This window comes from Triticum urartu, chromosome 1A (assembly GCF_056163025.1).
Source record: "Triticum urartu cultivar PI428250 chromosome 1A, HENAU_Tu73, whole genome shotgun sequence".
Classification (NCBI taxonomy): domain Eukaryota; kingdom Viridiplantae; phylum Streptophyta; class Magnoliopsida; order Poales; family Poaceae; genus Triticum; species Triticum urartu.
This window is the reverse complement of record NC_141873.1, coordinates 499,529,434-499,543,539: the sequence shown is the minus strand read 5'-3', so window position 1 is coordinate 499,543,539 and position 14,106 is coordinate 499,529,434. Positions and strand designations below refer to the sequence as shown.

The 14,106-nt window shown below is 38.6% G+C and overlaps 2 protein-coding genes across 5 annotated transcripts; one reads left to right on the top strand and one right to left on the bottom strand.

The window, feature by feature from the left end:
- The first annotated feature begins 237 nt into the window (after nucleotides 1-237).
- Nucleotides 238-8,562, top strand: LOC125522542 (uncharacterized). Of its 4 annotated transcripts, XR_007289815.2 has the most exons (6): nucleotides 238-709; nucleotides 1,599-1,717; nucleotides 6,799-6,950; nucleotides 7,106-7,190; nucleotides 7,305-7,863; nucleotides 7,989-8,562. XR_007289815.2 is itself a non-coding variant. In XM_087526757.1 (4 exons), the coding sequence occupies exons 1-3, from the start codon at nucleotides 497-499 to the stop codon at nucleotides 7,310-7,312; spliced, it is 306 nt and encodes a 101-aa protein (XP_087382883.1). In that variant the 5' UTR covers nucleotides 238-496; the 3' UTR covers nucleotides 7,313-7,863; nucleotides 7,989-8,562. The 4 variants fall into 4 exon arrangements, 1 of the variants encoding a protein (XP_087382883.1); XR_007289812.2 differs by having other exon boundaries at nucleotides 6,799-7,190; XR_007289821.2 differs by lacking the exon at nucleotides 1,599-1,717 and having other exon boundaries at nucleotides 6,799-7,190.
- LOC125522534 (putative disease resistance protein RGA3) lies at nucleotides 1,839-6,809 on the bottom strand. The gene is made up of 2 exons (XM_048687585.2): nucleotides 3,048-6,809; nucleotides 1,839-2,167 (listed from the first exon to the last, which is right to left on the bottom strand). The coding sequence occupies exon 1, from the start codon at nucleotides 6,465-6,467 to the stop codon at nucleotides 3,075-3,077; it is 3,393 nt and encodes a 1,130-aa protein (XP_048543542.2). The 5' UTR covers nucleotides 6,468-6,809; the 3' UTR covers nucleotides 1,839-2,167; nucleotides 3,048-3,074.
- Nucleotides 8,563-14,106: the final 5,544 nt, after the last annotated feature.

The window sequence follows — 14,106 nt, the reverse complement described above, 5'->3', positions numbered from 1 at the left end:
AAAGTTCATTGATGCTGAAAAAGTTCATCAATTCTTAAAAAGTGCACACAAAATTTAAAAATGTTCATCGATTCATAAAAGTTCACAGATTTTTTAAAAAGGGAAAAAAAATTAAAAGTAAAGAGAAGGAAAATAGAAAAAAAGAAAAGAGGAAATGGAAAGGAAAAGAAAACAGAAAGAAAGAAAGAACAAAAAGAAGAAAGCTGAGTAAGGAACCACAAGAGGTGTGGTGTTTGCGGTGGTTTCTATAGCTAATCTAGAACAGAGAGGTCGCGGGTTCGAATCCTTCAGGTTTCCTCACACTCGCAATTGTGCAGTTTAATGGAATAATGGAAGAAAAAAAACTAACCGGGTCAGCCCAGCGCGGAGTGGAGGCGCCTGTTTACAAAATGCACAGTAACAGACGCCTAAAGCGCCAAACAGGAACCAAACAGGAAAGAGCCTCAACAGGAAATGCCGTAGCATTAGCGGGCCTGTTATACATCGAACTGACCAAATGCAAATTTGGGCCTCATCTCTGGCGGCGCAGCCATCCCGTGCCACCACCGTCCACCGGCGGGCGCCGACCTCCCGCTGCCCCCCAGCCCACACCTGCCGCGTCGCCGGATCGCCGCCGTGGCCCGCCGCGCCGCCCTCCTGCTGCACCGCCTCAAACCAATGGCGCAGGAGGAGGAGAAGAGAGCCAAACGCGGCCATCGTTATCGATACTGTAAGTCCATGGATCTTACGAATTGATTCGAATCGATGCTTTTGAACTCCATATGTTTTGGGGATTTGCCCAATGATATGTGCTAGATGCATGCGGCCGTTCTCACAGCTCAAGTTGCCTTCGCACAATTGCAAACTACTTCAGTTACTTAACTCTTGAAAATTGCCGTTACATTTTGGCAAAGTTTCTTTGTAGCTCGTCTTACATTTTTGAGCAACCGAGTGCCAACCTGGTGCCGGTTCATGGAGATGAACTAGTAGGAGGCATCAACCTGGTGCCGCTTCGCTACTCGGTGCTACACAAGAGGATTTTGACAGTACACAAGTGATGTGTCAACCTGTTGTGCTACGAGATATATACCGCCACCGGATTACTGATGCCTCTCAGTCCTATATACACTCTTACACCACAACATGCATGGATTGATGCTGATGCATATGAATTTGGCAATGCCTTTTTTTTCAGTTCCATTCGTTGGGCTTAGTTTTGTGTTCTTTACTATATATAGTTCCTCAGCCTCTACTGATGTACTTTTGGCTAGGACTGCGCTATTTATCTCAGTCAATTTTCATGATTTGGTTGTACCAGCTGGTAGGTATATGGCAAGATAAACACGACGAGAAGGAAGCTGTGAGTTAATTTATTGATGATGTGCATAAAACACATATCAGCAAAAGAGCAGTAGTTGCTGATAGTGGGGATAGCTTATATAAAACATATATATGTTAGTGTTGAATGATCACATCACTGGTAGAAACATATTTAGGAGGGCTACATAAAATCAAATAATCATGCCTGTGGATATTAAAAGCATCATGTCCCTATACATTGGATTGTCTTGAAACTGAAGTGTTAGGATTACCATATTTATAAGAGCCTGATAATCCAGGTAGAAAAGCAAAAAAGGAGTGGAGAAAGAAGTGAATCTGCAGGCAATTAGGCGGGCAATGCCTGGTGGAGGTACCAGACTTTGATATGATGGTGTTTACTGACAGAAGTGAAGAAAAGGTTCCCACCGTTTTAAACCCCTCCTTTACTGAATAGATTTCAGTTAGGATTTTGCACAAAAAACAAGGCATGTATGTATACTCTTTATGCCATCCAGTTATTACTGTACTCTATTGTAGTATATAATCTTGAAAAAATAGCCTTAGCTATTGAATGAGAGGGTCATACAGAGAAGAAAAATAAATGAAGGCGTCTCAGAATCATAGAATGGAATGTATTCGAGAGCACAGAGCACACAATTACAGAAGCACAAAGAGCTGTCTTGGCAATTTCCTCTGCTGAAAGCCTGAAACTACTAGACCTGTTTATTCAAAATTACTGACTGAGTTTTCTGATCGTTTGAATTTAAGCACATTAGATTAGTCTTCTGATGGCAGGTGGGACTAAACTGCAAGGTGGTCTTGAAATATCACCATCGTCCAAAAATCATTTCCAGAATCGAGACGATATCTGCAAATAGAAAAAAGAAAGTGCACAAGTGAGCACAGTATCTTCTTTTAGGTTTAGCATTGAACTGCATTCTGTAGACACTAGACAGGCAATGCATATGCAACAGAGAGCCACACTAACTTTTAGTAACCAAGAGTTGGGACATTATTATGTCTATTCTATGAAAAATTTCACTGGCAGTATAGAAGTATTAATCTGGAGTTTGCTAGTCTCCCTCCGTTCCAAAATAGATGACTCAACTTTCTACTAAAGTTAGTATAAAGTTGAGTCATCTATTTTGGAACGGAGGGAGTAGAAGCTAATGCAACCATATTTTGTAAATGTTGACCAGATAAGCTTGCTACTATGCATGCTCGCACTGCGCATGAACAAACTTTCTCGTATCACAGCTGAAGGTTTAGGTTTTGTTTTCTGAACGGAACAGCTATATGACTTGACCATGGTCAATGATCTCTGTGGCGCACCTGTTGATATGAAACTTTTTTAATACATCAAACACTTAGATGATTCTAGGATACATGAGGTAGATAATGAATCTTTTGATGGTTTATTTTTGTTGAATTGTTATTACTGAGTCTTAAATTGGCAATCCCATTAGTTTTACTTTTCTATTAAAATATGTTCATTTTTCTTTGAATGCAAGGCTCTATACAGTGTTGCAGCTGATGTTTACAGTAGTTTCCTAGTGTATGGTTATTTCTTGCGGTTAGGTGTTACAAGACATTTGAACCTAAGTGTGTTTATGTGCTAAGATGCAAAATAGGTGCAATAACGAATGCAAAATCACCTATAGAGGATTTTGGTTCTACTATGAAAGTTTACAATTAGTAGACAAAACATGTTTATGCAAGACAAGCAGAAAAATATATCTAGGTCATACCATTTGTGTAGCACTGCTGTGAGGCACTCATGATAATCTTCTTCGTGTGCTCTTGTTGGTTATGTTGGTATCATCACTGATCTCAATGATTGGTACATGAGCAATATTACACCAATCTCTTCCACTGTTTTCCTGGCAACTCTCCAATAGAAACGGGCATTCTTTGATGTACAGTTCTTTCAATGACCCTGTAAGGCGCCCTGGCAAGCATGGTATGAGAGGACATTTCAAGATGGTTATGGTTGTTAGGCACGATGCATCTTCTAGACCAGCAGGCAAGTAGATCAGATTAATGCAATCGAGGATCTCCAGTTTTTGCAGAGTGGCAGGGAGCTTTACTGGAAAAGACTGAAGGCTAGCACAATCAGCGGTGGTGAGATGTGTCAACGAGGAGAGCTGATTAAGCTCTTGAAGAAGAGGGTTGATAAGGTTGGAGCATGAGCTGATGCGCAAGTCTTCAAGCTTGGAGGGCAGCAAGCTATGCTGTCCTGATGGTGCCAGCCTTGGGCAGTCATAGATGTGAAGACTCTTAAGAGCAGACAGGGATCTGAATCCTTCAACTGGCAGGTCAATTAGGTCTAAACATTGAGTGATGGTTAACTGCTGGAGAGCCAATAATTGCTGGCTAAGCAGTCCTTCTTGTAAGGATGTGAGATTTGGGCACTGATGAATCTGTAAGCATTCTAACGACGATGGAAACTGGGAGTTTGGAATATGGACTTCTGGAAGAATAGTGAACCCCGTTTCAGAAACTTTGAGCTTCACTAGCATTGATGGGAGTAGTGGGAACTCTGTTATTTTCGGGCAGTCCACCACTACAAGTTCTGTGAGGGATGGAAGAAATTCACCATCTTGTACAGAAGCCCACCTTTTGAAATTACTCATGTCTTCGAATACGAGCTCTTTCAGTGCTGGAAACCCATTAACTCCATTGGTACCTGAAAAATCTTGGCTGATTTGAATAATGGCCGGAAAACCACCAATATCTAAATACTTGAGTTGAGGCAGCTCTCCCAGTGCTGGTAGAGTCGAACATTTTGTACAATCAGACAGGTGGAGGGTTTGCAAGTGGGAAAGACTACCAAACCAATTTGGGAAGGAGGAGCCTGCAAATGCCTTGACAGTTAGCTCGTTCAGTTCATGATGTGGCCGGAGAACCTCAAGTATCCTTTTGTCTTGATTTGCTTCTTCTGATGCTATGTGCCTGTTATCGGACCAGATAAGGTCTAGGATGCTGATGAACGCCTTCTCGCTTAGAAAAGCTCCAATTGCTTCCTCTATGCTAGCCACACACTCGATATTCTTAATACAAATATGCCCTCTAATCTCCTTCATTTCCTTCAATTCACTGATCTTATATCCTTTGTCTGTACGGACCACAAATTCATCCAACTGTTGAAGACAGGTTAATTTACCTATTCTGGCTATGCCCGTGACCAACTCTGTTCTTGCTTCTAGCCATCGAAGATTTACAAGATTGGTTATGCTTTGTGGGAGACAATCTAATTGATGGCAGTTTTTCAACTTAAGTATTTGCAAGCTGAAGAGTCTACCAATTGACGAAGGCAACATTGCTATACCAGTGCCCGAGAGATTCAAATACCGAAGCATTTTTAAGCTTCCAATAGAATCTGGCAACTCAGTAATGTCTCGCCGGTTCAAATCGAGTACATGGAGGTACCTTAACTTGAGGAACAGATCACTGGGGACAGACCTTGTCATTGATTTATATCCACTTAGCAGTAGAAGTGTCCGTGCTCTTTTAAATCCAAGAAAGGCTTCAAATGAAGTCTCACTTCTATTTTCACAAGAGAATGAGAGGTGCCTAGCACTTCTTGCAGAGCTGCTGTTGTTTGGAAGGTCATCCAGTCTGAGATATTCATGAATTGAGACCGACTGTGCTAGGTCATGCATAGCATCATGCATCACATATCCACCTTTGTGATGTTGGAAGAAGGACCTGCTTAGTAATTCATCAAAATAGCTACTTCCAATCTCTTCCATTCTTCTCCTCCGCTGAGGCTGAATAAATCCAAGGGCCATCCATATCTGGACCAATTTGTCTTTCTCAAACACATAGTCTTTGTGAAAGACTGAGCAAAATGCAAAACATCTCTTCAGTATGGCAGGCAAATGATTGTAACTCAATCTCAGAGCTGGTAATATATTGTTCTTATCCGATGGCAGTTCCCATATTTCACTCCTTAATACGTTTTTCCAGTCATCCTCAGTATCCTGGGAACACAGTAAGCTGCCTATTGCTTTTGCAGCCAGTGGTAAGCCTTTCAACTTCTTCACAATTTCCATGCCTATCATTTCCAAATTTGGGTGTGCATTGGAGTTACCATCCACAAATGCATAGCTCCTGAACAAAGACCAGCAATCATTGTCGGATAACTGATTTAGATAGTATGGAGTCATCCCACCCATTAGTTTCCCCACATTTTTGTTCCTTGTGGTTACTACTATTCTGCTTCCCTTTCCTCCAGTAAGTAGAGCACGGCGATATGTACCCCACTTTTCAGGGTCCTCATTCCATACATCATCAAGTACTAGAAGAAACCTTTTACCTTTTAGCTTTTTTGAGAGGTCTTCTTGGAGCAAGTTCATGTTGGTCGTGACGGATGAGACCCAACTGATGGTTGATTCAAACTCGCTGGCAACTGATTCAATGGTTTCCTTGGTAAGCTTCATCTGATCAAAATTTTCAGAAACACACAGCCAGACCCTTAACTGGAAATGCTCCTTTATTCTTGTATCATTGTACACAAGCTGTGTTAGAGTCGTCTTCCCTAGTCCACCCATGCCCACTATGGGAAGAATAGAAAGGTTGGCATGGTTGGAGTTATTCTGATCAAGCAACATCTTCACAATGGTCTCCTTATCTTCTTCTCTTCCAAACACACTTGAGTCATCGATTATTGAACTTGTCTGAGGCCTCTCTTTTAGCTCTTTCCTGTCTGTTGCACTAATCATGTTTGGACCAATAATCTCTCTTTCCTGGACAAGCCTATTGAGCTTCTCCTCCACCTTCTTTATGTCTTGCAGAATCTTGTGGTTGAATAAACAGGTGTTGAACCAAAAGCAACAGAAACAGCTTCTAACCTTGCTCAAATGGTTGTCTCTGGACGGGCCTTCTAGTTTGGATCGAAGGGCCTCAGCTGCATAATCATCGAGCAAGTCATCCATCTCATATGCAACATCCTTGAGCTTGGCAAGCCAGCTTCGTGCCGCCTTATCCTTCAGCTGCCGCTCCTCAGCATCTTCAACGTGAGCTTGGATGGTTGACAGACTGCTGGATAGTTTCTCCAGCTCCTCAGCTACATCTTGAGGTAATTTCAGCTCACCAAAAGCGGTAGCGATCACTTTCTCGAAGAGTGCCTGCATGAAGGCAGACAGAACAGCTTCTCCGATCGGCATGGTTTTTGGCTGTTTACAGTCTCCCAGAGATGCAAACTGGAAATCTAGAACAAGGGGTGAGGAGGTTGGTGTGTGTGTGTGGGTGGGGGGAGGCACACTATTATTGCTCTGCCATTGACTCCAAAGTCGTTTCTCTTGGTACCAGCTGAAGCTGAGGATGTACTTTTCAGAAAAAATGAGTCGTATTCTTTCCTATCATCCACTAACGCGGTACTCAATTTGATCATGGCGTCTAGGCATGACTTGTTTCAGATTAAGAATTATCTACTTGATGTGTAACTTTCTGTACATTGAGTTGTTTATTCCGTTGATTATTTCATATCTTGTGCAGCCAAAACTAACAGACGTAACAAGTTGTCCTATTCTTCACCGTTACATGTAATGATAAAAAAAAGTCACCAAAGCAAAGGGATCTGAGCCTGGCAATTTCCTGGAAAGACTGATGAAGGAACATGTTGAGTCCAGATGGAAAAAGGGAACACGGTTGGTTGGTGTGTGTGTGTGTGACACTATACATGCCCTTCTCTTTTTCTTGTCACTAGTCAACAATCTCTGTCCCTTATTGGATGGAAAATCTGGAAAAAATCCACCATGGATGACCGCTTCAACGTAAATTATGATTTATTTCTTTTTTGAAGGGGAGGAAGAGGCTGAGTTATCAGGTGCATGCACAAAGGTCCCAGTTCAGTTCCTTGACACATGTAGTGTATGTAATGGATGAAGGTACGTGCATGATTGAGCTTTTTTGTAAAATACAAAGTTCAGTTCCTTGACACGCGTAGTGTATGTAATGGTGTTAGTTAATTCAGCTTGTTATTTCCTCTGTTATTATTCCAGGAGAGTGATGGGTGCTGGGGTGTCCATTGCTGCTATTCAATGCATGAAGTTTACAATCTGAGTTCAGTTATGTAGTCCTTTCTTTTTGCCTTCTGATGAAGAATCGTATCACTGTATGGTGTATTTCCATGTAATAAGTATGAAATGGTGGTGTACTTATTGGCTAGATGGAGTATAAAGTATAATGGTAAAACACATGAAGATGAGAAAAAAATGTTTTTATTATTTAACATCTACATATTTTACATATATTGTAAAGTACAACACAACACAACATCCATCTATTGTAGATACAAGTACAACAATACTGTACAAGGGCAGTATATACATGTACTGTATACCCTAACGGGCTCTGCTATCGCTCTGCCATTGACCCAAAAGTCGTTGTTGCTCTTCATACCAGCTGAAGCTGAGGAGGATATACTTTTCAGAATTCTTGTATTTCCTCCCCTGATCTGTTGAATCGAAGCACTTGGCCCCGCCTTGCAGTTTTGAAAGCAATCATCACTAGAATAGTGGCTTCTGCACATGTGATGCTCAATTCGACCACGGTGTCTAGGTAACATTTATTTTTATCAAAAAATTATCTACTCAACACATAACTTTTCTGTAACTAGACTTGTTTGATTCTTCACTTCGATTTTATTGACTGAAGCATGACTTCTGATTTCATCTCCTATGCAGCTTCCTTGTGTGAACCAAGCGAAGGAAGCGGTGGCTGGCAATTTCCTGGAAAGACCGCTGAAAAGGGAACACGGTTGGTTGCTGTGTGACACTGTGTAGGTGTAGCACGTCCTTTTCTTCTCGTGCCACTAGTCAGCAATATCTGGCCGTTCTTGCATGGAAAATTTGGGAGAAATCCACCAAGGATGACCGCTTCAATTTAATAGTAGTACTGTATGATTTTTTTTGAAGGGGAAAGTGAGACCAAGTTATCAAAAAAATAAAATCGATGAAGGTACGTGCATGATTGAGCTCCTCTTTTTCCTTTTTTATAAAATATACTCTGAACTAAAACCACGGCGCTTATTATGGAACGGAGGGGCTCAGAGACTATGTACAGGTGTTAGTTAATTCAGCTCATTGTTTCCTCTGTTATTATTTCAGCAGAGTGATGGGCTGTTGGGGTGTCAACTTCTGATATTCAAAGCTTTATTATGTAGTCGTTTGTTTTTGTCTACTGAAGAATCATATCATAGTATGGCGTACGTAATTGCATGTAAGTGTGAAACAGTGGTGTACTTACTGGCTAGATGGGGTAAAGTATAGTGGTAAAACAACCCACACATGAAGATTAAAAAAATATTTTTATTTACATCTGTATTTTTTGTATACATTGTACAACTACATCTAATCTATTGTACATGTACAAGTACAACAAGGCTGTACAGGGGCAGTATATACATTTACTGTACACTCTAACGGGCTTAAGGCAAGCCCGTACCCCCACCTAATGTGGGGGCAAGGAGACGGGCCGAATGCCACCTTATAAAACTGGCCTATCCTGCGGTATGTTAGCAATGCGGTACAAAACCAGTCTACTATGGTGAGAATAATAATATATATTTTTGAGAAACGTGAGGAAAATAATAATACAAGAAACTGTGGTTGCATGGGTCCGGCCCACTCTAAAGCAGGCCTCTGGGCTTCATCTCGCAGTTTCTGACCCCCTAAAAATTATGTAAAGAGGAAAAAGGGAGAGAGAGGGAACGAACGATTGGAATGAACAGTTATTCCACAGTTATTTCTCATTGATTGAAGACAGGGTATTTATACCCACTTACAAGGCAGTTAGGATTACAATGTCGGTAACTACAACCGACTTAACAACCGACTTAAGCATTGATTATTAGGATTAAATTAATCCTTAACACCCCCCTAATCTATGCTAGTCTAATACGCATCATCTTGATAAAGACTTCTCCGAATATGTGTTTGCCTTGAGAATGTTCATCGTCTTCATTTTGAGAAAGACTCCTCCAAAAACCCTGTGGGAAAAAATGTGAGGAGAATTGTATTTGACATGTTGCTAAAACTCCTTTAAACCCAGTGGGAAAAATAAGGAGAAAATGATGCAACATATAATGATTATTGCCTCTTAATAATCCATATGAGAAAAACCTTTGAAGAAGGATAAAACTCATTAGTGAGTTTAGATAACAATAAATATGTCTTGAGTACTTCCTTTGAAAACCCCGATAGGGAAAATAGAAAGTATGACATATAATCTTTGAGAAGATATTGCCTCATTAAAAACCATTATGAGAAACTTTGAGAGAAAACTCATAAGGGAAAAGAGTGCGATATGATATGCCATTGAAAACTCCTTTAAAACCCAGTGGGGAAAATATAAGGAGAAGATGATATGACATATATGGGAACTTGTGTTTATATTGTCTCGTTAAAAACCTTTATGAGAAACCATTACGGAAAAACTCATGAAGGGAAAAAGAGTACAATATATGCAATCTTAGGATTGTTAATAGGTTATAGATTTGGGAGATTACTCCCCCTGAACTTTGCAAACCTGGAGAATGTGTAATACAAATTCCATTGATATGGTCCCGGAATTATGAATAATCTGTAGGACTTTCAAAGTATGTTGTTTGCATATTGTTTCCTCACTTGTCTATAATTCGTGAGGATAAGTAATTTTTAGCAATGTATTTTATGATATTGCTCTTCATGTAACCTGTAGTTTTTGAGTAACACAAGTGGTAGCATCTTAACAAATCAAGTTATGTGATTCCGATGAATCCCAAGCACATGCTTTTGAGTGTGGTTAATCATTCTGCTGAGCCATGCATATTTGGCAATGTTTTTAGATAAAGCAATTATGTTAGAGTGATTAGTGGAAGTAGTCGTTAAAGTCTATTTAGATGACTTCCACAAGAAGACTATTCCGGTGAATTCAGTCACTGATATGGCATTGTTGGGATCAAATAAAGAGCCAATATCATTCATCATATCATGGTCATATCTTGATTTTCTTGATGGAATTGCCCAAGATTTATTGTGGGCTTGAGATATAAGTTAATATTTCTTATATCGACCATGTACCTTTTGTTGGTATGATATATCCATATTGAACTTCTCATATATGTTTTGGATATATGTTGACTGATATGTATTCTTGAGAGAATGCTCAAGTTGTAAACTTAAGCTAAATTTGGTTTAATCCAAATTTTTCGCCTTGAGATGATTTTGTGTATGTTTAGGGATTGTATAGACATTCATGATGAGGACATCAATATACACTGAGGTGATGAAATAAAATCAAATTGATTCTATTACTAAACATGTAAATAATCATCATTATTCGAGTAGTCCTTTTGAAGAAGGAACTCATTTAGTCGGTAGTACCATATGATTTCCGACTATTTCAAGTCATAGAGTGACTTATGAAGTATTACACAAAAACTTGTTGCGATTTGCTTTTGGATTCAGAAGTATAAGCCCTTCAGGGACTTCAATAGAGATTTCTGAAATGAGCGACTCATATGAGTATGTAGCCACTTCATCCATCAACTGCATGTATATTATTATTATTATTATTATTATTATTATTATTATTGCCAATGCTATTTAGTATTGAAACATAATTCCACTCATACCAAGAGGGTATGTTACATCATAATCGATGTCGGGTCTCTGCGTGAACCCTTTTGCTACAAGCCTCGCTTTCTCACCACCTCATCGACTTTGTCTATGAATGAGAAGTTTTTTAGTATTCCATACGAAAGATGATTATGAGGAGTAGGTATTACTGCGGTAAATACCACTCGTTTTATGAGCGAGAGCTATTATTCGTTACTTGCTTCCTTTTATGTGAACCAATATGAATGCAAGAGGCAAACTACCATGGATTTTGGTTCAGGGCCCAAAAAGTTTTAGCAATTTTGAGAAGAAATATATGTCGACAAATGTAGTCTTTAGTTTATATGATTCTGATGGAATCATTGAAGTTTGTGGAAATATATTTATTCCATTTTAACTCCTTGTGATTTCCTACAACAAATGGAGTCAAGGTGTTTCGATGTCCCGGCACCAAAATATTTGTGCATATTTATGCCGGGCTTTGGATTATGAGCATCCAATGAGGTGTCTTTCAACTTGATGTTGAATTACATTTACTGGTTGAGGATTTGATTTCCTCTATTTCCACGGAAGCAAGAAGTTATATCTCGTCTTGTCATATTTTCTCCCCCTCTTGCTCTCATTTGGGGATAAGAGTGGTTTATCAGGTACCTCCACTCTTTCTGACACTTTACTGCAGGAATATAGAATTTAGTGACACCTTGTCATCAGTAAATGTATGTGGCAAATTTGCAATGTGTTGCAAATATATGATTCTCTAAACTTCTAGTTCAGATTCTTTGAGTACGTGGATATAAGGATTGAATGTCAATAACATTTCTAATTTATTTCTCGACATTCTTTATGGTACTTATCTCCCCCTAATGCCGAAAAAATATCCTTATTGCTGATGCAATCAGCATACGGGCTATGAATAATTTTGATTGACGGATAAATTTTTATTTCTCACATAGACCCCTAATTTTCGTGAGTGCCCATTGATGTACGCTGGAGTGGTGATATCGGTACGCAGATGGGAAATACTTTGTTGATTTCCACGTAGTAACTACAAGGGGAAAGTAGTATATATGCAGTTGGTATGATTTAGATCATACTTACGGTGTGTAAGGCCGTATGTGTCCAGCAAGAGGCTGGTAAATTTACAATTCTTTAAAATTGGTCATGTAATTAATTTCACTATCTTTGATAAGAAATTTAGTTAAACCATTCTGGGTATGTACATAGAGTACAACATATAATCAGACATTGCTTGTGAAATGATTTCAATGACATTGTCCATTTGAATGGGTTTATAGATCCTGTTTTCAGGAGAATTTGCTCCTACTTTGATAAGTTAAGCAATTTATTGGGTAAGATCATGGTTGTGTGTGATAAGACACACTTAAAAACATTTTATGAGTGTGTATATGAGTACCATGAAGTGTCTAAATTAATCCAGATAATGGTTCAACATTCCACATATATCTTTTGAATGTGTTCAAGAAAGAATAAGTGGCTCATTTAGAATTTTAAGGTGAGAGTTCCTTAAAACAGATTTCCCCTATGGCACATGTGGTGCCCATATAATCTGATGATCTGGGGAATATTTTTGCAACTTGTTAAGTTGTGACCAACCGAATTGTCAAGAATTTTCTAATCATCCCCAAACCAGGATGGCTAAGGCTATCAAGCCTAATATTTAATTAATTAATACTTAGAAAATCATTGTGTACGCAACAATATTGAGTATGAATTGAAACATACATTCAAATTTATCGAATATTGTATCCAATGGATATGATATTGGACACTTTACTACATGTAGTAGTACTAGTATGGGCTAATAATATATTGGGATAATTAGGAGATTACCTGAGGTCTCCAATATTTTTGAGTGCAAATGTTTTCATCCTCCATTTTCTGCACTAGATTTTGTTCCTCCTTCTGATGAAGATTCTGAGAGACATCCTTTACCATAATTTGGTTGTTATTTGCAAATTTGCAAATTTATCCCATTGAACTTATTGGCCTTTTAATAAATTTGTGGTGTGGTTTGACCATATGTTTAAGGATTTGGTAATCATAGGTACGATGTTTGTATAACCACACATTTGACAAACTGGAGATTTGTCTTTGTGATCATTTGAAAATGATTTATTCCTTATTAAGAGGTAATTCTTTCTTCGGTTGTCTTTTAGCCTCCACTTTAATTTTGAATTTCACATGGTTCTATTTTGCGACTATGAAGTTGCACAAAATACTAAGTACTAGCAAGAATTTCAAATAATGGAACAGAACCCGTTGGGTGAATCTGATGATTTGAAGAAATTCCATGTTTCTTCGTCATGGAAAATGGTAATACCATCATATGAGCATGTAAAGGGTATTAAGGGCTTTTTCAACCAGATTTACATATGAAAATATTTGATCATGGATCTCAACTTGAAGTTGATTAAGTGACAGAATTACGAGATGTGATAGACTTGAGGTCTTCAAAAACGAATGGGTAATCATTCACGATGTGCTCAAGGCATCATGTTTATATTAAGGAAAATATTCAGGGTGAATCTAAGTTCATCCATTATGTATTTAGTTTGAGAACTAAGTGAAGTTGGGACACATAAAATGCATATGAGCGTTGCAACTTTAGAGTCACCGCCAAAAACATAGACGTTGCTTGTTTGACGTTGGTTAGTCACTGTGAAAGTATAACCACAATGTGATGTGGACATTGCAAAAATGTTGATACACTCAATTGTTACCATAATTATGGGATCCATCTTGATGGATGAACAACACTAAAATTATAAATAGTGACATAGGCTTCACTGCCATGTATTTTACCAATGTAGTTTTCACTGCCATGTATTTTACCAATGAAGTCAATCACGATTATATGCAAATATTTATGTAGTTTTCTATGACATATTCAAGCAAAATGATGCTTGAATAGTTGATATTAGCACACAATACCGTTTTGGTATATAGCGAGTGTGCAAGAATTATATTTACTATGAGAGTAAAAAAAATATTTTAGTGAACAACAACAAATGCTTCAGACGAGCAAATTTTATAAATATCTGGTGCTTTATAACCATATGTGTAGGCCTCAAATTATATAGGATAACACTTTGAAGATAATCACCAATGGTGTAGATCTCGCAGTAATAGAAAAACATATTCTGACTTTTGCCAGTAGATGCTCATAATTCTATTACCTTATGTT